Source organism: Ipomoea nil, unplaced genomic scaffold (genome assembly GCF_001879475.1).
Source record: "Ipomoea nil cultivar Tokyo-kokei standard unplaced genomic scaffold, Asagao_1.1 scaffold1043, whole genome shotgun sequence".
Lineage (NCBI taxonomy): Eukaryota > Viridiplantae > Streptophyta > Magnoliopsida > Solanales > Convolvulaceae > Ipomoea > Ipomoea nil.
This window is the reverse complement of record NW_017617471.1, coordinates 4,539,578-4,564,803: the sequence shown is the minus strand read 5'-3', so window position 1 is coordinate 4,564,803 and position 25,226 is coordinate 4,539,578. Positions and strand designations below refer to the sequence as shown.

General features: G+C 34.2%; 3 protein-coding genes across 7 annotated transcripts; all 3 read right to left on the bottom strand.

Annotated features, from left to right (window-relative positions):
* Positions 1-4,001: 4,001 nt before the first annotated feature.
* On the bottom strand, positions 4,002-6,296 carry LOC109180977 (probable WRKY transcription factor 70). The gene is made up of 3 exons (XM_019330709.1): positions 5,919-6,296; positions 4,944-5,048; positions 4,002-4,743 (listed from the first exon to the last, which is right to left on the bottom strand). Exons 1-3 carry the CDS (start codon positions 6,239-6,241, stop codon positions 4,236-4,238), a joined length of 936 nt encoding a protein of 311 aa, XP_019186254.1. The 5' UTR covers positions 6,242-6,296; the 3' UTR covers positions 4,002-4,235.
* A 5,089-nt stretch (positions 6,297-11,385) lies between these two features.
* LOC109182013 (phospholipid-transporting ATPase 1-like) lies at positions 11,386-19,662 on the bottom strand. 5 transcript variants are annotated; one of them, XM_019332022.1, is made up of 13 exons: positions 19,510-19,662; positions 19,296-19,333; positions 19,053-19,137; positions 18,627-18,779; positions 18,473-18,527; positions 16,437-18,333; positions 15,229-15,577; positions 14,143-14,935; positions 13,857-13,980; positions 13,438-13,657; positions 12,627-13,085; positions 12,225-12,528; positions 11,386-11,766 (listed from the first exon to the last, which is right to left on the bottom strand). In XM_019332022.1, the coding sequence occupies exons 6-12, from the start codon at positions 18,223-18,225 to the stop codon at positions 12,327-12,329; spliced, it is 3,936 nt and encodes a 1,311-aa protein (XP_019187567.1). In that variant the 5' UTR covers positions 18,226-18,333; positions 18,473-18,527; positions 18,627-18,779; positions 19,053-19,137; positions 19,296-19,333; positions 19,510-19,662; the 3' UTR covers positions 11,386-11,766; positions 12,225-12,326. The 5 variants fall into 5 exon arrangements, with proteins under 5 accessions (XP_019187567.1, XP_019187566.1, XP_019187568.1 ...); XM_019332021.1 differs by lacking the exon at positions 19,510-19,662 and having other exon boundaries at positions 19,053-19,204; positions 19,296-19,477; XM_019332023.1 differs by lacking the exon at positions 19,510-19,662 and having other exon boundaries at positions 19,041-19,137; positions 19,296-19,477.
* Positions 19,663-23,675: 4,013 nt separating this feature from the next.
* Positions 23,676-25,226, bottom strand: LOC109181321. The gene is made up of 3 exons (XM_019331073.1): positions 24,672-25,226; positions 24,510-24,578; positions 23,676-24,397 (listed from the first exon to the last, which is right to left on the bottom strand). Exons 1-3 carry the CDS (start codon positions 25,122-25,124, stop codon positions 24,311-24,313), a joined length of 609 nt encoding a protein of 202 aa, XP_019186618.1. The 5' UTR covers positions 25,125-25,226; the 3' UTR covers positions 23,676-24,310.

Sequence of the window (25,226 nt, the reverse complement as noted above, 5' to 3'; positions counted from 1 at the left end):
AATTAATTATTTAATACAAAATGACTATGGTATTCCTCAATAATTTGAAAATTTAAAATGCATTATTAATATTAACATAATTTGTTAATGGTAGACTAAAATATGTGTATGATAATAATTAATGGACCGAGTCTACAATATGAATATAATTGATGGACTAAAATCACCATTTTTTCTAATAATAACACCACAACCACCACCACCACCAACAACAACAATAATAAATGGTGGTGATGGTAGTGGTGTGGTGGTGTGGTGGCGGTGGCGGTGATGGTGATGGTGGTGGTGGTGGTGATAGTGATAGTTGTTGTGGTATGGTGGTCATAGTGGATGGTGTTGTGGTAATGTGGTTGTTGTGTGGTGACTGGTGGTTGGTGGTGGTGGTGTGACGATAGTAGCAATAATCTAAAAACTAACTTCTAGAGAAATGATAATTTAAAAAAAAAAAAAATAGACGGAAAAATAAATTATGGTGTTAGTAGGTACAAGTGTACAACTATATAAAAAAATTGAGTTATAGTAAGTCATCTGGTACATTTCATACCTATACCTAGAGAACCTTTCAAGGCGTATTAGGACTATGTATTCTAGGCACACTAGAATTCATTCTCCCTCAGTTCTCTATGTATTATTGGGAATATTATCATTTACCATTCCTATATTAACTAGAATTCTTTGTATTCTTCTCCCAAATACTGCCCACTAAACCATTGAGCTAAGCCCGTGCGGAAAATTCTTTGTATTCTTAAAAATACATATTTTCGTGTACTTCAAACATTATGAATGATTAATAATACGATTATTCCCAGAACTATTGTTCTCATCTTGATGAATAAAGAAATAAAAGAAATGTAAAATTAATTATTAATATACACTTTGACTATGTTTGGCAAATCTAGCTGAAAGCTGAAAAGCTAAAAGCTGATAACTGAAGAGCTGTTAACTAGCTGATTATTGCTTAAAAGTGTTTGGTAAAATTAGCTTTTTGATTAGCGGATAAATGTAAAAGACTAAAAAGGACATTTTCATAAAATTTAAATGATGTGATTATTATATTGTTTTTATATTATTAAATATATGAGATATATTTAATTTATAAAAAAAGTTTTTGTTTTTATAATAATATATATGAGATATGTATTAAATTAAAACAAAATAAAAAAAAGTTATTAATTGGTAAGGATAAAGGATGTCATTTATTTATGAACGGACGATTGGAGTTAGAACTTTAAGGAGTTGTTGGGGGTGGTGAAGAGTTGCGGAAGAATATGAATGAAAATATAAGAGAAGAAAAAAAATGCCAAAAGACTTTTAACTCTGAAGGATAAAAGATGTCATTTATTTAAAATAATAAGGATAAAGATAGAAAAAAGTTAGGAAGCTCCTAACTTTTTCAAAATAAGCTCTTACTTAAGAGCTTATGTTACTGACTTTAGTCTCCACTTGAGGCTCAATCTCATGACCTTTCACATGGAAGAAGTCACCACCAGGGCCGGTCCTATCATTTTATAGGCCCGGGGCGTAGGAACACAAATGGGCCCTACATGAAATTAATATATATTTGCATAACTACATAAAAAGTATATTAATTACAAATAACTTGAAATAAGATATACAAGTTTTTAACAATTTTGCATATAGAGTAATAATATTGAAAACAACTCTAGATGTTTTGGTTAGTTATAAATGAATTTCCTTTGTTGGCTTAAAAAAATTACAAAATATTCAATAATTGCATATGTGACTTCATAAATAAAGAATTCTAATTTATAAAAGTAGATAAAAAATTTAAAACCAAATAAACTTATAGACAATCACATTGTTATTATAATAAAAAATAAAGTAATTATTAATCAAAATTATAAAACACAACTTACAAATAAGAGTAAAACATGAAATCTTAATTATTGATGCAATAAATCAAAAACACTTTAAAAGTGAGAAATGATATTCATAACAAAATATAAAACATGATTAATTAGATAAAATAGTTCGAATAGAAAACACATTATAAATCATGCATATTCTCTATTGGTATCATATTTATAAATATTTTTTTTTTTAGTTAGTTAGATCAATTTCAAGTCTTTTTTAGATTAATTTGAATAGAATGACGTATAATAGAACTTCTAAACAACATTGATTAGATAATTCATAAAAAAAATAAACTATCTTTTAAAATAATTTCATAACTAAAACACAAAATATATTACATATACATAAATCATTATAAGGTTCACAAAATAACACATGTTCTAAATATTAGTAAATTACTCAAATAGAAATAGATTCAAAACTTGTTTTAAATCACAAAACAATCTATATTATAAATCTCACTATTATAAGTATAAAAATATAAAAAAGTCACATAATTACAATTCAAAAAATACGGTTAGAAATAGAAATAAATTCTATACGTACTATATAATATTCCTAAATTCATCTTCTAAAGAGTAGTGAAGGAAAGTTAAATTGTATAAATTATAATTTTAATACTATATATAATATAATATCCCTAAATTGGTCTTGGGTGAAAAGCTTTAAAGTTAATAACAATAATAATATTAATATATATATACATATATATATATATATCAAGCCATGGGAATTCGACCCCTGGACCTCAACATTAAGGTCCACAGCTCCAACCACCTAAGCTACGTTAACTTCATTTGACCGAAATGTATATAAATTACTTATCTACCATCATAGTATATATATAAGGAGCGGTGAACTAAGGTGGGCCCCTTTCAAGTGTGGGCCCTGGGCAAGGGCCCAGCTCGCCCTTGCTCAGGGCCGGGCCTGGTCACCACATACCATCTGAGCAGAAGGTAAGTTGAAGAATTTAATTGCAATACATTTAAAAAATTTGATTGTAATTCAATTACATTTTGATGTGTATCTAATGACATATTTGATAATTATTACTTTAATTTTTATTGATAAACACGGCACATCAACTTTTTCATTGAATTCAACATTTCAACCTCATGCACTATCCTTTCACCTTTTTTTTTTTTTTTTTTTTTTTTTTTTTTTTTTTTTGAGGAAACTATCCTTTCACCTTTATTGACACCTTTATCTTAATTTTAATTTTAAATGGAATTTAAAGTCACCTCTTATATTAAATACTAGCATTTTGTACAATGCGCGAAAACTTATGCCTAATATTAAAATATTTGTAAGTAACAAAATTTAAAAAATTAATTAAAATTATGTTTTGCAATTTCTTAAAGTGATGATACTTTTGAATTATCATATTTTTGAATAATATAGTAATCAAATCAAAAATAATAATAATAAAAAATTATATTTTTATATAATAATAATTTACAAATAATACTAAGCTAAGACTCATATATATGATATATTGATATGGATACACAAATAATATATATATATATATATATATATATATATATATATATATATATATATATGTATGTATGTATATGATACGCATATATAATTTAACATTCATATAAATATTTAATTAAAATATAATTTATAATTAAATTAATTGTTATATGATAATTTTAATAAAATGATAATTAAAAATAGGAAAAAGATATGATAGATGTAGGTGTATGGTAAGATCGGTAGATATATTAAAAACTAACGGTGTTATAACGGTGTAAGGGTGATTTTGTCCAATGCAAATGAATGTACAACAATTAAAGCAAAATGTATATATTTATTAGCATATAAAAAAAGGACAAAAATCAAGGACATAACTTGTATTGATACTTATTATGTTTTTAGACTACGGAGTATTTCAACATAATTTTCCAAGGGCATACTTTTCAAATAAATGAAATCTAGCTAAGCTAGTACAAACTCCAGTAACTAGACTTGCTTTAATTCCATATATAGAATATAATCATATTAATTAACTATGTTTTGCTTGTACTAAGTATACTTAGTTAAACGTCATTTCTCTAAACATAATTTACATCAGTGTACTCGCTGGCAATCTATCATTATATTTGAGTGAACAATAATTAAGTTCAATTGACTTCTTAAAAAAAAGTTGCATATTTGAACTTTATATATATATAGTGAAAATATACACTTCAATGAGCTCTTAATACTGATTTCGCTTTGAGAATAATCAATATATCTAATGTAAAGACAAAATATACTAAGAGCTCGTTGATCAGAGTACTAAAAACAAATTTACATTAGGACAAAATCGCTAATAAGAGGAACAAGCTAATTAAGCTAGCAGAATTCGATCAGAAGTCCGCCAAAAACCTTAATGTGAAATCATCATCAACATCAACATTGCTCATCATTTGCATAGTCAAATCATCATGAGTGCATCCTGCAGAAGAATTGACGTCCCCATATTCCGACCCTGACGACGCCGCCGGCCCCCACTGGGCCGACGACATCGGACGGTCATCGGACGGCAAACAACAACCGGAGCTTGATGTTTGGATTTGGCTATGATGAACATTATGGTACAAATTCTCAGCAAACTCTTGTTTGTTTTCTTGCTTTATTAAAGTTGGATTCTCAACTTCCTTGTTGTTTTGACCATTTTGCCCAAAGCAAAGTAGAAAAGAAGAGTCCCCAGGTGCTGTGGAGTCCAAGATAATTTGAGGGTATTTTTGGAAGTTCAAGCATGTGTGATTGCCATTATATGTTGTGCGGTACAGGGGAGGGTTTTCGCGAATCCTCTGCACCTGTTTGGTTGCTTGGCATTTCTGATCGAATTTGTGAGTGCACCTGTAGTAATTCCTACACACAATAAAATTATAGATAATTATTTTCTTTTTAAAGAAATAAATTAAATTGAATCACTTGTAAGAGTAAATCCCACACACAATAAAACTAAATTAACAAATTGTTGAAAATAAAAAGTGAAATAATAATAATAATAATTAATAATAATAATAATAATATCACAATAATGAATTTGAGGTGGAATAAGAGCAAACCTTGGAAATGGGGTATTGAGGATAACTTTTTGTCCATATTTTCTCCAAGCATGTCCATCATCTACTAAGGTTTGGGAATCTTTAACCAATATCTCACATGTTTTTCTGCGATAAAAATAATTTCAAGATTATAAATAATAAATTATATATAGAGAGTTTTATTAATTTTTAAAATTATGACCTCATGCATGTTGCATGTTGTATAAATAATGAAATTAAACTATATATATAACAAATTCAACTTTATAAAGATCATCATGATTCTATATTTAAAACGTTTTAAATTAGGTAGATTAATTAGGGGCAAAATGGTCTTAAGGAGCACATCATGATCTGATTAACGGATTAGAAAAAATGAGGAGATGCTAATAAACAACAGCACATCTATCCACTTGCTTTAACTTGTCAGTTGTCACCATCGTAGAGTTTTAAAAAGACCAAAATATCCCCAACATGTAATTTTCAATTAATAGTTGTCATCTAATTTTTCCAAAAAAATAAATAAATAAAGCAACAAATAACTTATCAAATTTTTATGACAACGCCGAACGCACACATATATAGTCTTAAAAAATAATAAAATTTTTAATTTAATTTATAAAGTAAAACTTTACACTAAAATAATTATAATGCCAAAATCTAATATCTCGACAGTATTTATATATAGTAAAAATCTAATGCATAAACATCATGTTGCACACATATATAGCAAAAATCAAATATAATTTGTCAATTAAAACTCGTACTATCAAATATAGTTATATATACAGACTGCTTAGCATATTGAATATTACTGAGACTATTATATTATCAATAATATTCAATTTAATCACTTATATGATACATATATAGTTGTACCTGAAAACTCGGGCATATATATATATATATATATATATATATATATATATATATATATATATATATATTTCATAAAAGATTGGGGTAAAATTTAGAGAATAATTAAGAATTAATTACCTTCTCTTATAGCATCCTCTACCATCTTTGGGTGCAGAAGTCTTGCAACTACCGCTAGAGATGTCCTCCGACTTCCGGCCGTCGCAAGGCGGCTGAGAAACCTCGTCGGAATCCATGGATCCAAGTACGGAAATGCCCTCATTAAACGATTCCAGGATCTTGACCACCAAATCCTCCGCAACCACCTTAGACGGCGGTCCATGTCCTCCGTCACTGTTTTTCAACATCTCTCTTAGTTGGCACGTCAAGTTCCGGCCAAGAATCAGGCCGTCGACGGCCCTCTTGCGGTTGGCCGATGAGTTTTCCGGCGAAGAGTGTGCCATATATTATGTGTGATGTGGCAGTGGTCTGTGATTTTTGCTTTGAGGTGTAATGTGAGAGACTGAGAGCTCCTTTTATTTATATGTATCAAATAAATAAATAAAATGTAAATGGGTAAACGCTTGGAAAATAGGAGGATGTTGCTTGGAAAATTCGTGTGAGATTAAATTACAACAATTCCCCCACGCGCACTAATTGCGTCGTCTGCTTACTTTATATGATGATAATTTCATTTTCATCCCTAAGCTTTTCACAATAGCACTAAGACCCTTTATTCTCCTATGAAATAATTATGTTGCATGTAGATCCTTGATTAACACTTTTTTCATCTCTAACCTTGCATGGACAAGATCACCTCATCACCATTTTGAATTCTAAGTATGATTTATGAATAATTAATAATGTAAGAATAATATTGTATTACATTTTTATCACTGCAAATTTTAATAGATTGGTGTTTGAAATTAAAAAAAAAAAAAAAAATTGAAAACACTTAACAATACAAAAATTACAATACCAGAGAGGCAAAAATGTAGTGACTTTTATAAGGGCTCAAATCTTACCAATGATAAAAAAGGGGAGTATGAATTTGACCTTGCTACGTCCACTAATATACAAGCTAAGCATTTCGGGACATGCATGTCATCAGTTGAAACACATCTCGCAATTAACTTCTTTCACATATCTCCAGAGCAAGAGCGATGAACATGTCCAATAATAAAATTTCAACTCATGTTTCTCTTATTCCTCCTAAACTACACTCTAACACAATGACTAAATATTTAGAAATATATAAATATAAACCTCTTTTCTCCATCACATCAACGAAAGATAAAAATTCAGTGTATGTAATTTTCACCCTTAAGTCGTATAGACTTAGAATACAATCTAGAAAAAAAAAAAGAAAAAGAAAAAAAGAACGAAAAATTATACTTCATGTTAGTAACTCTAAAGAACCTGAATTTTTGAAAAAATAATGATAAATTTTGACATAATCACAAACAGAATAATAGAAAGATCATTTAATTTTATTGACAACATAAAAAGGCTTAAAATATAGACATCTATGGGTCTATAACATTTTTTTTTTTTTGGAAAAATATATGGGTCTATAGCATATAAATTAAATTTGCTAATATTCTGTAATATCCAAGGATGAGGGGTTGAAACTAAATTATCCAAAAATGGATAGAATAAAAGGGATCGGATGAGGTGCTGTGGTGCATGAACCCGGACGACACTCCACAGCATCAGGACCACTTTGGGCGTGCATGACAAGGGAGGAGATACCACACGCGCTTTGGCCGAGAGCATAGCGATGTTTCAGGCATTAGATGACGATCGAAGTGACACCACCAAATTGCGTCATGCAGTGACGACTCCCATGATTTAACATACTTTTAGTTTTTTTTTTTTTTTTTTTTTTTTAGTTAATCAATATCCACTTACAAGTTACAACTTGTCTTGCCTATCCATCGTCAGGATAGAATCATGGAATATTTCCACTTTACTTTAGATGGACTTGCTTTTCCTATAATATTACTAATTAAATGGTGATTTTTATTTTCCCTTTTCGTAAATTATCTACCTTTTTAATATTTTCAATTCACATGGTTTAAAGATATACAACATGATTTCAATTCACTTCTCTCAAAAGATTGAATTTTTAACCTTAAGGATCTACACCTCGATCTATCAGAATATTTGGGATGATATAAATCATGGTGACGCAATAGTTAAGTAGACATGGTCAAATGCTGATGCGTACAAGGAACCTGTCCACTTTGGACATAATCCCTACACTGTCACAGTCGAAGTTTAAATCTGGACCGCTTCTCTTAAATACTACCTACTGAATCATTGAGCTAAGTCTTTACGGGTATGATTTCAATTCAGTCTCTTTAAAAGAGTGGTGACATTGAATTGACAATTTTACCATTCTCATCGAATATTTAACTTTCTCATTGTATACACCACATATGTGTGAATGGGAAATACTTTGGTATCTCATGTTTTGATACCGCCGTGACCAAACGGAAATGAGGAAAGCAGACACTTCTGAAGTTTTTTTTTTTTTTTTTTTTTTTTCAATTACTTGGTATAATAAAAATATTCTTACATTTTTTTAGGGGTGTGTATAGATAGGAGTACATTCCCGTGAGAATTAGCCATGACTGAAATAGAAATCAATCAAAGTCGTTTATTTAAAAAGATTTAACGGGTTTGAAGCAATTAGAAGAAAAAAAATGTGCTGATATTTTTATAAATAACTCGAATTTTAAAGTGTGTAACACTATAAAGTGCAATTATTAATACTATAAACTATAACTAAACAAAGCTACAGAGTGTATCTCTTCACTTCACTTATACAGTTATACATATGACGTACGCGCTTATGATGTTTTTTTTTTTTTTTTTTTTTTGAAAGCAAGTGGCTTATGATGTTATTAGTCAAACTCTATAGTGTTATTAATTGCATTTTCTTTATTAAAGTTAAAGTTATTTATGAAAAGAGCAAATACCAGCTAAGGTCCTTCGAGTTTGATGGTTTCACCAACTATAGTCCCTAACTTCAGTAATTACCATCCGTAGTCCTCCGAGTTGCGAAATGTGACCCGCTACCATCCTTCCGTTATTTGTTTCCGTCTCAGCCGTAAAAAACGGGGGTAGATATGTCTTTTGACATAAAACAAAACATTATAAATTAAAAAAAAAAAAAAAAAAAAAAAAAAAAAAAAAAAAAAAACGAAGCAGTGATCGACATTCTTCACGTCGGGTTTTGCAGAGTCTTCGATGAGGTGCTCGGCAGCGATGGGCTGCTCCGATTCCAGTGACCAGAACTTCTTCACCTCCATTCTCACCCTCTCCAGAACTCACGGGTGAGACTCCAAGAGCGTCACCACCCACAAGAGAGAAAAAGTAGAAGCGTCCTGCGCCGCGAAGAGGAAATCGAATAAATGCCCGCCGATTTCTTTGGGGTTATAAACAAAATCCCAGGCAGGTTTGGAGAGTTACAGAGACTAGAGATTTTACATCTCTTTTCAAATCACTTGTATGGTGAAATTTCGGGCTAGAAGCTTTTGAGGTTTTCGACAATAGGTTCATCGGAAACCTGCTGGAAAATTTGTGTGCCAACAAGGCTCTGATTTGGATAAACAACGTATGAAAACAATGCCCACAGTTTAGGATGCCGGCCTTGTGCGCCGCCAAGGTATTGCCAATCCAATGTTTCATTTTCAGATTTTTAACTTTCAATCTCTACTATTGCTCTCATCGATCTATTGGGCATTTTCACCATTTTTTTCTTTTGACATCTCCATCTCCATTACTCGGGCGTTCGACTGGCTCACGAACTAACTCGAAGAGTTTATATCTCGGAACCCATCTCAAACCCAAACTCTCACACCTTATGGCAGGGATTGAACTTTAGTGGCACTCAAGTTTTAATGCTCATCTATTTGCTAGAGACTAAAGATAACGTTGACTTTATCGGTGGTTCATGGGGTGAGTTCGCTGACGTATCACCACCCATAGATGAAGGTATTTTTTCAGATTTATTGCTCGGATTTTATGTCTCTTTCTGGTGTTCGAGTTTCTATTAATTTTTCTGGCGTTGGGTGCTTTGTCCGGCGAATGGAATGTTTCCGGCGTGTTCGCCTCTGTTATTTGACCCCTGTATGTGGATGGTGTTTCTCTGAAATGGCGCCTAGAGTATGGACTGCATTGGAGATGCTTGTGGATGTTCCCAGTTTCCGATGGTCCTCGATTTTTCCGGCCATGTTGGGGTGGTTTCGTCTGTGTTAGGGTGATTGCAATGGTGGTGAGCAAAGGTCCGGTGTGTTCTGTTTGTTATTCATCTAAAGATAACGTTGAGAGAGAGAGAGAAATTAAAGAAGAATGAAGGAGAAGAAGGCCCATACGAAAGAAACTAAAAATGAATTATTTATGTCAAAAGACATATCTACCCCTGCATTTAACGACTGAGACGGAAGGAAATCATGGAAGGATGGTAGCAGGTCACATTTCGCAACTCGGGGGACTACGAATGGTAATTACTGAAGTTAGGGACTATAGCTGGTGAAACCACCAAACTCGAGGGACCTTGGCTGGTATTTACTCTTATGAAAATATCATCACATTTTTTCTCTCTCCTCGCTTTTAAAATCATTAGATCTTCCCAGATCAATTGCTCCGAGTGATTCATAGTTATCTCTTATAACAATGCGTTTATTTGATCCAAATCGTGTGTGTGCACACACGTGCATGCATGTGTGTAAGGTTCGGGTGAGAAAAGACCCCACATGTAAAAAGTGAGGACTAATACTATCTATCTGGAAATGGTCGAAGGCTGCTGAAAAATAATGCAAAATATGTGAAGTTAGTTTTATAAATATCACAAATTTAAAAATTTACAATAATTATAAAATTAACCTCATGTTTTATTTACTAAAATCTTCATTGATGAATCCTGATATACTATTGAAATTAGTCCTCACTTCTTATAAGACCATTTTATATTTGATCCAACCCATATATGATTGAGTGAGACCAAATCACCTAAAAAATGTAGACTAATACTAGTAGTTGATCTAAGAACGTGAAAACATGCGGTGATATTTTTATAAATATTATTAATCTTTTATTGCTAAAATTGCACTGAGCAAAATTACAAAATGCATCTGATGATCCGGAGAAGTGCACTCAACATGTGCAATTCTAAAAGTGCATCTTATATTTGTAAAAAGTGCACTTTGTAATTTGAAGTATCTATTAAAATATTTCCATATTTTTTCTATCTTTTACAACTTTAACCATACCACACATTCTTTGGGGGGGGGGGGGGGGGGGGGGTATAGGCTTAGAGCAACCTCAACAATGTAAGATTTTTGGTGATTTTTGCAGTGACAAGTAGGGAAGAGAGAAGGGAAAAGAAAAAAAAAATTAACAAAAATTTTTAAATGAAAAAATAAAAACATTTATTCACGCAACGCACACCTGCAAGTTGCCCTACCTAAACTATAACTTCTAACCTTCTAGTGAGTAATAATTGGCTAAGTTATCTACCATAACTATATTATCAACTAATTGCATCAGACAACCTAGAAATATGCTAACACTATACACAAATCATCTTGAGAGACTGAGATTGAATAATACCAGAAGAACAACACTCTCTTTTTATTTCTTAGAACACCAACACCTGCCCCTTTTTACAAGACTCCATCAGCCTAATGTACACTTGGTATTTTTTTTTCTCCGATCTAATTTTTCTTTTGTGTTCGCTATACGTGGCCATTTTACTATGCCAGTAGTTAGACTCTACAATATAATAAGCGGACAGACTGTTGCTTGGCCTGCGTTGACAATGTACCAAACCAGACATGCTCAACTTGCCTTGAAGCTCATTGGAACAGTCAACTAACCTTGGATTCGTGTTAGCCCTCGGTTTCTTGAGCATTGTTCAGCTTACCTGCCCAGAATCTGTCGCTGTGTACCCCTTGCTGGCAATCGGTTGGGTATAAATCATCTGGAGCGTTGAGAATTAAGAAACAATAATTCATCAGTGATGCTCGGGAATGAAAAAGTCGGAGGATGCTATGCTTTTGTATTGGAAATGGCAAAATGAGTTCAAACATGAAAAGTTTCCTATGTTAACTTTAATGGCTTCCTATGAATGCAGGGGTTTGTATGTAGCTTCACATTGCTGTTTCGTGTGTTTGGAGAACATATATGGAGACAGAACCCAAAAAACACCATTGACCGGAAAATCCCCTCTATTTTCCATTGACCACACCCCTATTATCCATTGACTACTTCCATTTTTCCCCTCTAGCCAAACACTGGAACCCCGGAAAATGATTTCCAGAAATCATTTTCCGGGTTTCCAAATGCACCCTAAATGAAAGTTTGGCAAGGTGCAATCAGGGAATATTTGATGAAAGGACTAGGATAATTATGAAAATAATAAGAATAAAAGTGACTTACCAATTAGCCTATACATTGGAATGCCATGAGAAAGCCATAGACCAGTAAAACTCGTGCAAGCAGTATCGTAATAGGGTTGATCAACATCAGAAGCAGCACAAATCAGCTCGTGTCTTGATCTGGCGTAGACCCAAAATGACCAGGTCTTTTTCTCAGTATCTCTGCTTCTCTAGCTATCTGTATATCAGAAGGCCAGAAACTTTGCTGTATAGCCTTCACGATAAGGCGAGGAAGCAATGCCACAATGATTATAAGCAAAATAGTGAGCCAGTAACTTGGCAACAATACGAGTTGGTATATTGTACTGCAAAACACAGAGTATAAGAGTTACTTTCATGACACAAAACGCCAATATTTTAAATGTGTAATGGCAATTTTAAGACTCAGATAGGAAAGGCTAACCCATAATTTGGGAAGATCACGATAGAGTCCACTACCACCAGGCAGCCATATGTAATAACAATTGATCCCCATATTGCAATATGGGTATACATTGACCAGCGCTGAACATCCATTGCCAAGTGCATGTTGACAAGTATCACCACTGCAATTGTCCACAAGCTACCCAGACTCCAGATATCAATTGTACTCTCCTGATAGGTGAACAGGGGTACATAGAAGAGAACAAGACTTTGCCATAGAGTATCCATCATTGTAATCCAGAACAGATGCATACTGTAACTCTCCTGTCTATGGCCGGAAGCATAGAGTTTTGGATACTTGAGTAGAGTCCTATGACTTAAATCCTTGTCCAAAATACCAACAACAATAGTAGGTACTGAAGTATAAAGAACGGAATAAAAAACACTGCTCCAATCAGTCAATGCAGAGGTTGTTGAGAAGGCTGTGAACAAAATGTACCTATATGAAACAAACAAAAATAATCTTACTCAGAAAAGGAGTCATGATCAGCTGCATCACAACAGAGATGACAAACAAATATTAAGCACCATCAAGAAGTGACTGACACTGAGAATGAGAAAGCAAATTGGAAGATAATAATCATCAAATTCAGCAGTGAGTAAACTAATAACACTATTCATCATGTTTGTAAAAGCTCAGAGGTCTTGACCATGTAAGAACACAGAAAATTTCTAGCTGATGAACAAAATGGCCCCAAAGAAATGGAGTCTCCATTGGTCAGCATTGGAAGTGGATGCATAAAATAAAAAGCAAATGCAAAATGTCAAAATGAAAGAGGAAGAAAATTTACCAGAAAAGCATAAACACAAAAACAGCATTCCTATAAAAGTTATAAAGAACCAAGTAACCAATTCGCTGATAATTCCAATGCCCGTGCACCAGAAGCAGTCTTTTAAGAAAGCGAAACTGTCCCATAGCAAAATCAGATGCCATTACAGCTTGGCGCCCTTCTTGACCACATATTCCAACCCCAACATCCGCCATTTGGATCATTGAAACATCATTAGCACCTGACCAAAAAAAATTCAAATCAAACCCAGACAAAGAATAATGGGAGCTGCAACATGACAGGAAACCTAAGATCTTCAAGGAGAAATTGCATTGATCATTACATCCAGTATGAAACCTAAGCTTTTCGTGCAGAAACCAGAAAATGTTTCAAACTCAAGTTAAGGTACAAAATGGGTACAAATAGTATCAGCCACGCACCATCACCAATGGCTAGTGTCATATCATAACTGCGACTCTTTACTAGGTCCACAATTCCAGCCTTTTGCAAAGGTGCAACACGGCAGCAAAGTACTACTCTACATGATATTGCAAGGTCATAAAGCTGTTGAACAAGAATTATAAAACGTAAGAGATCATATAACAAAATATGGTCATATTGTTGTGCTGAATTATATTTCATACCTGAGCAAGAAATCAAGGGGCAACAGTAAATACTAAATATACATGAGATTTAAATTTTCACTCAAGAAAGAAAATTCCATACCTCAGACTCCAGCTCTTTCTCTAAAATATACACCAGACTGTTCCCATCAATAATGAGAGCTAAAGGTGGACTAAGAGTTCCTTCTTCATTTTCTGTATGCTCCACAGGCAGGTTAAACAACTTTGCATCAGGAGAAACTTCATGGTAACCAATTTCAATGTCTCTTTTCCATCTTGAGATCCAATTATTGCAACATGCAGACTTCACACCATGTTTAGCCTTAGCTTCAGACAATAGTCTTCTGCATTCATCTTCAGAACTGCCATTGATTATGATCCTATGCATGTCAGATGTCAAGAGTTTGCAAGAAAGACCAATAGAAATCGCAGTTTCTTGCTTATCACCAGTAAGAACCCACACTTTTATTCCTGCTTGCCGCAGAGATTCAATAGCTTCAGGTACACCTTCTTGTAGCTTGTCCTCAATGGCAGTTGCCCCTAGTAGAGTTAAGTTGCATTCAATTAGTGCTGCTGTTTGTCGTAATTTTGCAGACCTATCGGTCAATGATGTGCTGGCATCTTCATACAAGCATTGCCACTTCTCAAGTTCTTGACCTGTAAGATCCTTGGCAGCAACTACAAGAGTGCGTAGACCTTCTGAGGAATATTCATTCAAATGATTCTGTGTGGCATGTGCAATGCGGCCATCCCTTTCATTATCGTTCTTTAAAATGCTAAGCATTGAAGTATCAGCTCCTTTGACCAACACTTTCACAGTATTGTTTGGGAATCTGATAACAACAGACATTCTTTTACGGACACTGTCAAACTCATGAAGACCCAACACATCCAACCTGCAGTAGCAAAACCAACGGTGTAAATATTAATTCACAATCTAAAAATTGTAAGAAGTGGGGACAGTGTTGCAGAGAATCATGTACACTTCCAATGTCAAACCTAAAAATGCTTCATTTATACGGTAACCTCCAGACTTCACAGCATATTAGGTTAATAGTTCTTTAGCAGTGTTATTAAACAAAAGGTGCATCATAACGTGGTAGAGACATGACCATGACATAATTTGCAGGTGCTCTTTGGAGAGGGCAAATTAAATTATGATAGAAGTTGAAGTGAGATAGCAATCTACCTTAGTTTCTCACCATTGACATCTATTGAAATGTGCCCAGAAGTCCGCTCAAAAAGTGTATATCCATAAGCAGAAGCAGCAGCAACTAGTGCTTGTTCATCAGGAGATTCACCCTGATATTCAACGGCACCAGTATTACCACTTGGCTCATTCTTAGTGCCACTCGATGGACTCTGAGTAAGGATGGGAATCACAGTATTGCATGCTGCCAATGTCAAAAAGAACTCATGTGCAGCAATCCTTTCTTCCCCAGCTAAATCATTACTTAATGACTCCAGGAGTTCAAAATCTGTGGTGATATCTGACTTAAGCTTCCATCTTCTATTACAAGGTTGTGCAGCTGGTTTTACTGCACAAGTTCATTAGCAGGTGAGTATTTGCCCATGACGGGGCAAAGAAATACAGATAAGTAATGCAACACTTATCCTTTCTTCAATTATTTCACATAGAGCATATAACAGGTAAGTAATTAAATCACAATCAAGAAAGCCTAAATATAGAATCAATAAGAAAGCCAGATAGGTTGAAATATTATTGAACAAAGAAAAAATGTCTGGCATATGCTGGCCCCAAATAAAGAAAACAGAAACTTAAAACATATTACTCCATAGTTATATTTATTGGGTAGCTAATTATAGAACATGTTAAAGACTGGACAGTAAAATAAGGAAGTCAACTATCCCTCTTAAAAGTATCATCCACCTGATTTTGATGATGGTTCAAAACAGTTATGACCAAGCAATGAAGAACAAGAAATTAAATAGTATTTTCAAACTACAATTGTGCATGTGCAGCAACATCCTGAATTATCTTTAAAATACAGAGCCACATAATAAGAAAATATTTGTCCCTACAATGTAAAACTTAAGATCTATATATCTATTTAATTTTCTAAGTTAACCAACTTCCCCCAAGCCAAAATTGGACTTTTAGATCCAAGAAAGTCAATAAAATAAAAATATTAATCTCTTATAGTATATCATTATCAGAAATGTTCATGAATGGAAGTCTGAGCTTTCAATTAACTTGTTGTGTTACATAAATCTTCAATCATCTTCAACATGTCTAGAAAGTCTTTAAAGCTTAAAGACAGTCAACAGAATTTACAGTGTCAGTTTTATAGAGCCAAATCATGCCAGTGATAGCAAATCTCTGTTCAAAAATAAGAAAGTTGACTTAAAAGTAATGCATGAATTTTTTAATCATACCTCCAAGGTTATCAGCAACAGAAACAGAACTTCCATAGTTTCTTCCCCATATACTTGCTCTTTTGAATTCCATCTTATTTTCAGTTAGTGTTCCAGTTTTATCAGAAAAAACATAGCGTATCTGACCCAAATCTTCATTAATATTCAAGGATCTACACTGAAACCTTGAATTAGAGCCACTGTCATACATATGCCTATCTCCAATCATGAAATATGACTGTCCCAATCGAACCAACTCCATAGTGATGTAGAGAGATATTGGAATCATTATCTGAAAAACTATGATTGAACTCAAAAAAGAGAAAAAGGTTTCCATGGGTATCCCATAATATTTATACAACTTCGACTTCCGTCCAGTATTCCTTTTATCAAAATATATTCTCCTGTAATATGGCAAAGTATCAAGCTGCTCCTTGTGGCGCTTCAGCCATAGACCCATTCCAACTGCTACAACCAGACACATTGTGAAAAGAAAAATAGACAACCAAAGGGTTTCCCTATTCATGTATGCTTCCAGTCTGCTCCTTTTAGATGGAGATGCAGCACTATTCAGCATAGCTTTGGTCTCCTGTCCAGCATAAACCACCACACCAATTGCCCATTCTGTGTTCTTCAGCTGGCATCCACGCAAGATAATATTTGATTGGCTCAGAGATAATCGCTGCCCTTTCACCTCCATATTGGCAGTGAATTCATAAATATTCCTGTTAGGTTGTTCACATCTGATAACCCCAGAAATTTCTGCCCCTTCATGTACTAAAGAATTTGTTTCTTGCCTAGCATACCTTGTCTTCAAGTTTGATTCACCATCTAAATTAATGGTTTGTATGTAAGCAATTCCACTATGATCACTGGTCCCTAAAAGCACCATATCACAAGGAATTGTCTCGTCAGCAAGGATCCTTACAACCTCACCAGCACAAATCTTCTTCCATTTTTTCAATTGAAATTCACCAGAGTGAAGGACTAGAGCTTCCCGGTTATTCTCATTCCTATCTGATCTATGTCTTCGCCAATCCTCATAACCATCTTTTATGGCTGTCACTGAGAGCACAAATAGAAGAGGGAAAAGGGACACAGTTCTGCCAAAAATAGCAAGTGGTGGAAGCTGGTTCAGAGCAGCAATAGCCAGAAAATATAAATAAGCAACCCGATGGAATTGAATGAAGAGGTTTTTAGGCAAGAAATTAAGTACAGTATACTTGCTAGTTCGTATCTCATTTCCAGTGAACTCATATTCAGAATTGGTCTTCTTAGGATCATTAATATGAATCAACCTTGGTACATGTAACAAATTATCTTCAAACTGCATACTTTTCTGAAAAAGCCTCTGAGATTTGTTTAACTTTTCCTGGGCACGGGATAATGTCACCCGGGAAGATGTTTCCTGAGATGAAGACACCCGAGATGGATCACTAGAAATTTCAAACGCAGCAATGTCACAATGATGGTCCATTACACCACCCCACGATACAAGACGTCTTCTCTCACGTGGGGGGCATTCCAACATATACTGTGAATAGAAGTGAAGCTCCGCAGAATGGAATTGCTTTCGCTTTTTCTTAGTATGAGAAGCACCAGTAGCAATAAGTGGGGCAACGGTATCCTCAAGGTCCCCCTTTACATCATCAAATCCAATTTCTTGTGTCTTGTCTAAAGATGAGGAAGATAATGAAGCATTGGGGCTTATAATTTCCGAAGAGCTTGTTCTAAGTGGAGATTGATGGGGATGGTCATTCGGCTCACAAAGAGGCTCGGTAGATGACAGCAATGGCTTGCTGGAAGTCATCTGGAGTCCTCCAGTGGGGACTCATTGGAGGATAGTAGAACTAAACCCTAACAGCAAGGTTTATTGGTACACCATCCACAATTTGACCCGTCCAAAGTATCTTCCTACCTGGAGTAGCCCAAGAAAATTAAAGCCTGTTTCTCCAAAAACCAATCTTTAACTAATGTTAGTGTTAAACAGGTAAGAACAATCAAATTAGAGGCAAATGCAATTTTATCCTCACCAGTCCATGTTTAATACTAAGTACCTTTTAAAAACTGCTGAATAAATTATACCCAAAACTGAACCTCCAGATAGCAGAGCTGCATCATTTTCATTATCACTATCAAAAAACCATTTTCTATAAATTCTGAGAAATAACATTGCAACCATGAAATAATGCACAACTAATAAAAACTAACCTTTTTTTCTCTTTAAGTCTAACTTCCAGAGCTAAGGAAGAGAAATTTCCTGCAAATGAGAAGAAATGCAGGGTCCGAGCAGCTTCACGTGAAGGAAGACAGATAATGCTTCACTCCGCCCAGCACGAAATTCCAGGGGCAGATAAGCCAAAACTGAAATACAGATAAACCCAAAACCGCATTAGGAGAAATCATTGCCGGGACGCAATCACGACTTCACGAGCATAAAATGACAAAGAAAGGAAAAAAACGCAAACCGCAGAGGTACCATCACAATCATCACACATTAGCAATTCCAATAAGAAAAACAAATCCGAAACCACGAAATCAGATAATCATTTGTCTTGTTCGAGGCGGGGAGAGAAATAGAGAGAGAGAGAGAGAGAGAGAGAGAGAGAGAGAGAGAGGGCCAACCAGGAGGTTAACCAAGCAGTGAAAACCCAATGACAGAGTGAGGCTATCGTCTGGGAATTGGCGAAAATTGAAGGGATTCAAGAGATCCTTCAATGCACTGAAAACGAAATCATAATGCAACAATTGTCAGATCTGAGAGAAGCCAGATCTCTGAACAGTACTCTCTGATCAGTTCATTACTCCTGATCAGTTTCCTTTTAAAATCAATTCATAAAAAAACACCAAAAATTTACAAAATTGGATTAGACTATGTACCCGCAATCGTTTCTTCGCGATAGTGAAAGCGACGCAGGCTGAGATCGATGTAGAGAGGACGACACGGAGAACGAGGAGAGAGATAAAGCGCGAAGAAGAGAGAGAGACACGAAAGGAGAGGCACAAATTTGGGCGTTAAAAAAAGCAAAAATTTAAAAATAAAATAAAATAAAACAAAACTCAATTGCTAAGAAAAAGAAAAAAATGAGAAAACCTCTCTCACTTTCTTTCTTTCTTTTTCTCTTTTTCTTTCTCCCTCGCTATGGCTTTCTTCTTCTGGTTGATATCTGTTTACTCAGTCTTCTTTGCCTTAGCCCATTAACTCCTCCATTCTTAGCTTTTTCCCTTTCCTTTTGACTTCTCTCATCTTAGGTTTTCTTTTCCTCTCTTTAAGTTTTATCTATTCATTTTTTTTATTTACTTAATAATAATATTCTATTTTTAACTCCTAACGGAAGCAATCTATTTAGTAATTTCTTTGCTTACGATATATAATATCTTCATTTTTATACGACTGACACTGGTTGGTTCGCTTGAATTGTACACACATAATTTAACTCGTAACTTATTATTTATTAACATGACATACCCTACAAGAATACAAACGTTCATTATTTTGTTTTTGTAGTCTATCGTTAATTCGGTAATTTCAATCAACAAAATTAATATTGTTAATAATTTATCACGCCAAATCTTTTATCTATCGTAATACAAACTATTCAAATGGAAATAACAATTAATTTAAGAATAATTTAATAAATATTTAAGTATACTGCCGTAGAACACAGTATAGTTCTAAGCACGGATTACATTGCTGTGTTTTTACCTACTATGTGGATTTGGTGCCTGCAATTTTGTCACTGTTTGATTTCAATTTTCGAAGTTCCATTCAATCTGAAGTTTTGAACGGAATCATTAAAAAAATGTATCAAATGTTTTCCTCTTATTGATTTTTTGAATGACGAGAAAAACTCGTAACTATGTGTAGAGTAAATCTCATTTTATAATCATAATTGATAAAGGATTCTATAATTGTTCAGCTCAAATCAATAAGACTATTATGTTAACTAAATAACACGTTTCTTAAATATTTGTTGTTAAATTATTGTTTGATCATTTTATTTTATGCACATTGATATATTTTTTTTCACGAAAAATTTTCTAAATGTCATCAAATTGTCGCTGCAGTTATTGAAGGTACTCGTATATGGTTATGTTTGGCAAACCTAGCTGAAAAGATAATGAAAGCTTAAGGCTCTGTTTGGCAGCGCTTATAGTTTATTTTAAGCTACGAATAAGTTATAAGTTATGTTTGGAAATGTTTCAAAAATAAGCTCGTAGCTTAAAATAAAAGTTTATTTTAGAACGCTACATTAGGTAGCGTAGCTTTGTAGCTTAAAATAAAAGTTTATTTTAGAACGCTACATTAGGTAGCGTAGCTTCGTAGCTTAAAATAAAAGTTTATTTTGGAACGCTACCTAAGGTAGCGTTTTAAAATAAGCTAGTAGCTTCCTAACTTTTTTCCATTTTATCTTTATTATTTTAAATAAATGACATTCTTTTACCTTTCTCAATTAAAATCATTTTATCTTTCCCTTTATCTGCAACTTTCAGTGCAACTATTATTATTATTATTATTATTATTATTATTATTATTATTATTATTAGATGAAGGAGATTCGCAATAATATTGTTATTTCATTATAAGATGCTAGATCATGATTATGCTAATAATTTTATTTCAAAATGTAAATTTTTTAAAAACAAAATGTTAAATTTTAATATATAAACAAACTAATTTAAATTTTATGAAGATGTCATTTTTTATCTTTTTACATTTATTAACTTATCAAAAAATTAATTTTACCAAACACTTTCAAGCATAACAGCTAGCTTAATAGTTCTTCAGTTTTCAGCTCCTAGCTTATAGCTTTTGAGCTTTCAGCTCCTTTTAAGCTTTCAGATACATTTTCAGCTAGGTGTGTCAAACACAACCTAAAAAAAAGTTATTTTTATTTTTGGCCATAAATTTATAAGTGTCAGTCCACTTTTAGTTGATTTTAGAAATATCGCATTTTGATTCTAGTATTAATGTATCATTGTGACATTATCATTTTTTTTGTCCTCTATCAACAAAATAGTTGAAATGTTGTTAAATACAATGACATTTCGATATTTTTTATACAAAATATGTTGACCAACTATATTTTTATTTGAAAAAATTTAAATTGTCTATCAAAGTGCTCTTGTATTTTACAATTTTTAAATGTTTTTGTCGATGAAGGACAACAAATGGCCCTATCACAATAATACTATGATCAAAAGGAGATGTTATTCAAAAAATGACTAAAAGTGAACTACCACATATAAATCTATGACAAAAAATGGAATTAACTTGCCAAAAAAAATTCATCCAAATATATAAAAACTAATAAAATGCATCAGAGATAAATTTAAACCGTTTTACATATTTTCATTTAAATTTAAAAAAGAAAAATGATATTTTTCCCTCCAAAGTTTTCCCTAATATTTTCTCTCATGATGTGGCTTAAAATTATTGGTGCCCATAACTTGGCATCTCCACCATTAGTTAAAAAAAAAAAAAAAAAAAAAAAAAAAAAAAAAAAAAAAAAGTAATTGTCCAATTAGAAAATGTCAAGAATCTTGTGCTCGCATGACACCTTTGTGGCTCCCCTTAAATGAAGGTCACGCGATTGAACTCCGGTAGTGAGATATTAACTATTTGGTCTTCAATACTTTGAGAAAGTATTCGGTAGTGGGATATTAATTATTTAATGGGAAAATCAACGATTTGATCCTTCAATTATTAGCGAAATATCAATGTAATCCCTCAATCGCTTATTCATCGATTTAGTCCCTGGAAATAACTGTTTTTAGTTGATTTAGTCCTTCCGGCCGTATTCCGTCGTTCAGCCGGCGAGAGCTCCGATTTTCCATGGGTATTTTGGTATTTTCTTGTCTTTAGTCTTCTTCTTAATACCTGGCGTTGAACTACACTCATCAAAGAGTCCAGAGAATCATATTTCAATGATTTTCTAGGAATTTTTTGCAAGAATTTGTTTGAGCATAGTAGCAAAAACAAATATACAGTCCAGTATATATATTACTATCCCCAAGCTGACTACTCTGAAATTTTAGATCAGGAACCAAAAACAAGACTGCTAATACAAATCTGTACATCCATAATTAAACAGGGCATACAAAAACCACATATCTGAGATAAGAATCGGCCATTGCGGGATGCGTCGTCGCCTCCGCCGGAGTGCGTTGGATTTGGAAATTAGTGCCTTCTCTCATGGAACCGATCTCCAATTCTTCTTCTACTACTTCATCTCTTCTTTTATCTTCTACTTCACCCAAACTGATTATAGGATTGTTTTAATCTCAATTAATTCGTTTATCGCAAAACGGCCGATTAAGGCGAGCCTCTCATCAATCGTTGCCATCTTCTCCCATTATGCTTCTGAAAACCCCACTGTCGGCTTACCTCGACCCTCCGCTGCCTCCAGATTTCTCCTTCGCAACAAATCTACTCGATCGCAATCAGATCTGGAATTTGCGTAACATTGAGGCGCGATTTCTAGAAAGCGGACATAATCTGACAACAAATCCCCCATCTGATCATCAATCGAAGCTTTTGGAGACCTCCTTAACGTTGTCGCTGATTTCGCGATCTCCGGTGACTTAATCGCCACTGGAAATTGTTCCACCGCCGCCCAATGTTCAATCCATTGGAGTATACTATCGTGAGTGCTCAGATCATGTACGACATGAAAGCAATCGGAGTTTCTTCGAAATTAAACACTATGTAATTCGGTACAAATCTGTTCTCTGTTTGGAGTCTTCAATCTCTTCAAATATGCTCTCTGTTTAATAAGGCGTCTTCGTGGAGTTTAGTTGAAGAAGAAGAAGACTAAAGCAATTAAATAGGGCAATAAGAAGAAGACCAAAATGCGAAATGACTATATTACCCATGCCAAATCGGAGCTATTGTCGGATTTTCAACGGGCTACAGTCGGAGGGGCTAAATCAACTAAAAACAGTTATTTCCAGGGACTACATTGATATTTCGCTAACAATTGAGGGATCAAATCGTTGATTTTCCCTTATTTAATTCTTTAGTCTTCAACACTTTAGAAAGTAGTATTTTGGTCTTCAACAATTTGAGAACGTATATAACAGATAAAATGTCTTTTAAAGATGGAAATATTTGAATAAAATTTTTTGAAATAATAGATATCATTACTCTTTTAAAAATTGACAATTTTCTTCCACACCAATCACCCTCCATGCCAAACGACATCTGAACTATATACCTCATAATTCAAAACACCATATGTATTTCCTGTATCAGATTGGAAAGGCAAAAGAAAAGGCCATTCATTCATTCAACAACAACCAACAAAACACAAAACTAAGCAAACCTAGGCATGTCTCGATTCATCATAGTAAACTGTTTATGTAGGAGAAACAAAAGTGGTATTGCTGTTTCTGTCCACAAACTCGTGGCTTCAAAGATGAACCCCAAAACACACTACAAAACAAACCCAACATATACAATAAGGCATTGTGCATGTTTCTTCTCATCCCCACCACCCCCCCTTTCTCCCAACCAACACCACTAAATAAATAATGTATAAATAAATCTTGATTTTTTTTTTCACTTTTGACCCTTTCCAACATTTGTGTCATTTCCACTTATAATTTCTACTATCATTTTTTCCACTATTACTCCATTTTACTTTAAATGTTTTTACCATTTTTAGTCTTTTCAAAGAGTTTTCAGGCTAAACATCACCTGAAATACCGTTGTGCACATGCCAGTTTCAAGTAATGCTTGCTCAAAAAACTCTTCAAAATGATTAAAAGTGATAAGAAATTCAAAACGGATAAACTAATGGTGGAAAAATGATGGTGAAAGATTATAGGTGAAAATATTAGGAAAGTTGAGTTACTAAAAGTGAAAAATACTCATAAATTTTGTTTCTTCTTTTTCATTCCTCTGTATCAAGATCTGAATTTGGGCTCGACGGTCGGATTCCACACTCCAATCCTTCTTCATCTTCAGTTTCTGCCGTTTCCTGATAGTATTTCAACAAGAATTGAAGAACAGTACATACTTCGATTTAATTAATAAAATCAAACTTTTTTCTGAAAGTAAATAAGTAAAAAAAAAAAAAATGAATATCTTGCCTTGGATTGATCTTCTTTCCCCTTCTTCTCTCTTTCTTTATCTCTGAGGGATTGAATCGGAGATATTCTCTGTCAAAATAATTCAGAATTTATTTACTATTTCGAGCAGGAGTAAACCCTAGAAGGATATTAAATTCATGGATTGAAGATTGCGATTCCTACCATACAAGATACTCGGAGCTCCTTCAATCGGAAGAGGCGATCGACCTCGAGCTCGAGCTGCTTCTGGATTTCTCCTCTGTTCATCAGCTCCCGCATCTGCAACTCCAGTGCCGCGTCTCGCTCCCGGAGCATCTCCTCCGTCTTCTGCTTGTCGATCCTCAACCGCTCGAGCCTCTCCCGGATCGCGCTGAGCTCCTCCGCCAGCGAGGAATCGCACAGCTCGATGTTACAGCTCGGCTTGCTCTTCGCCGGCGGCGGCGCGTGCAGGGGATGGACATTTTCCTTGTTGTTCGAGCTGTTGGTCAGTGAAATCTCGATCCAGTCGGGTTTCAGTTTGGGCTTGATTGCGTCGGCGGCGAGTGGAGTCGCCGGAGCGTTCTTTGGCTGGAGAGGCTTCCGGCCGGCTTTCAGGTGTTGGATCTGGCCTGCAGAGATGGGAGATTGAGCTAACATTTTGGAAGCTTTGACTATGGCAGCTTTGTGTGTTTGGGTGTTTTGTAGAATGTTGGGAGGTGAGAGAGTAATTCAAATTTGAAAGAGGAAGAGCGGACTAAC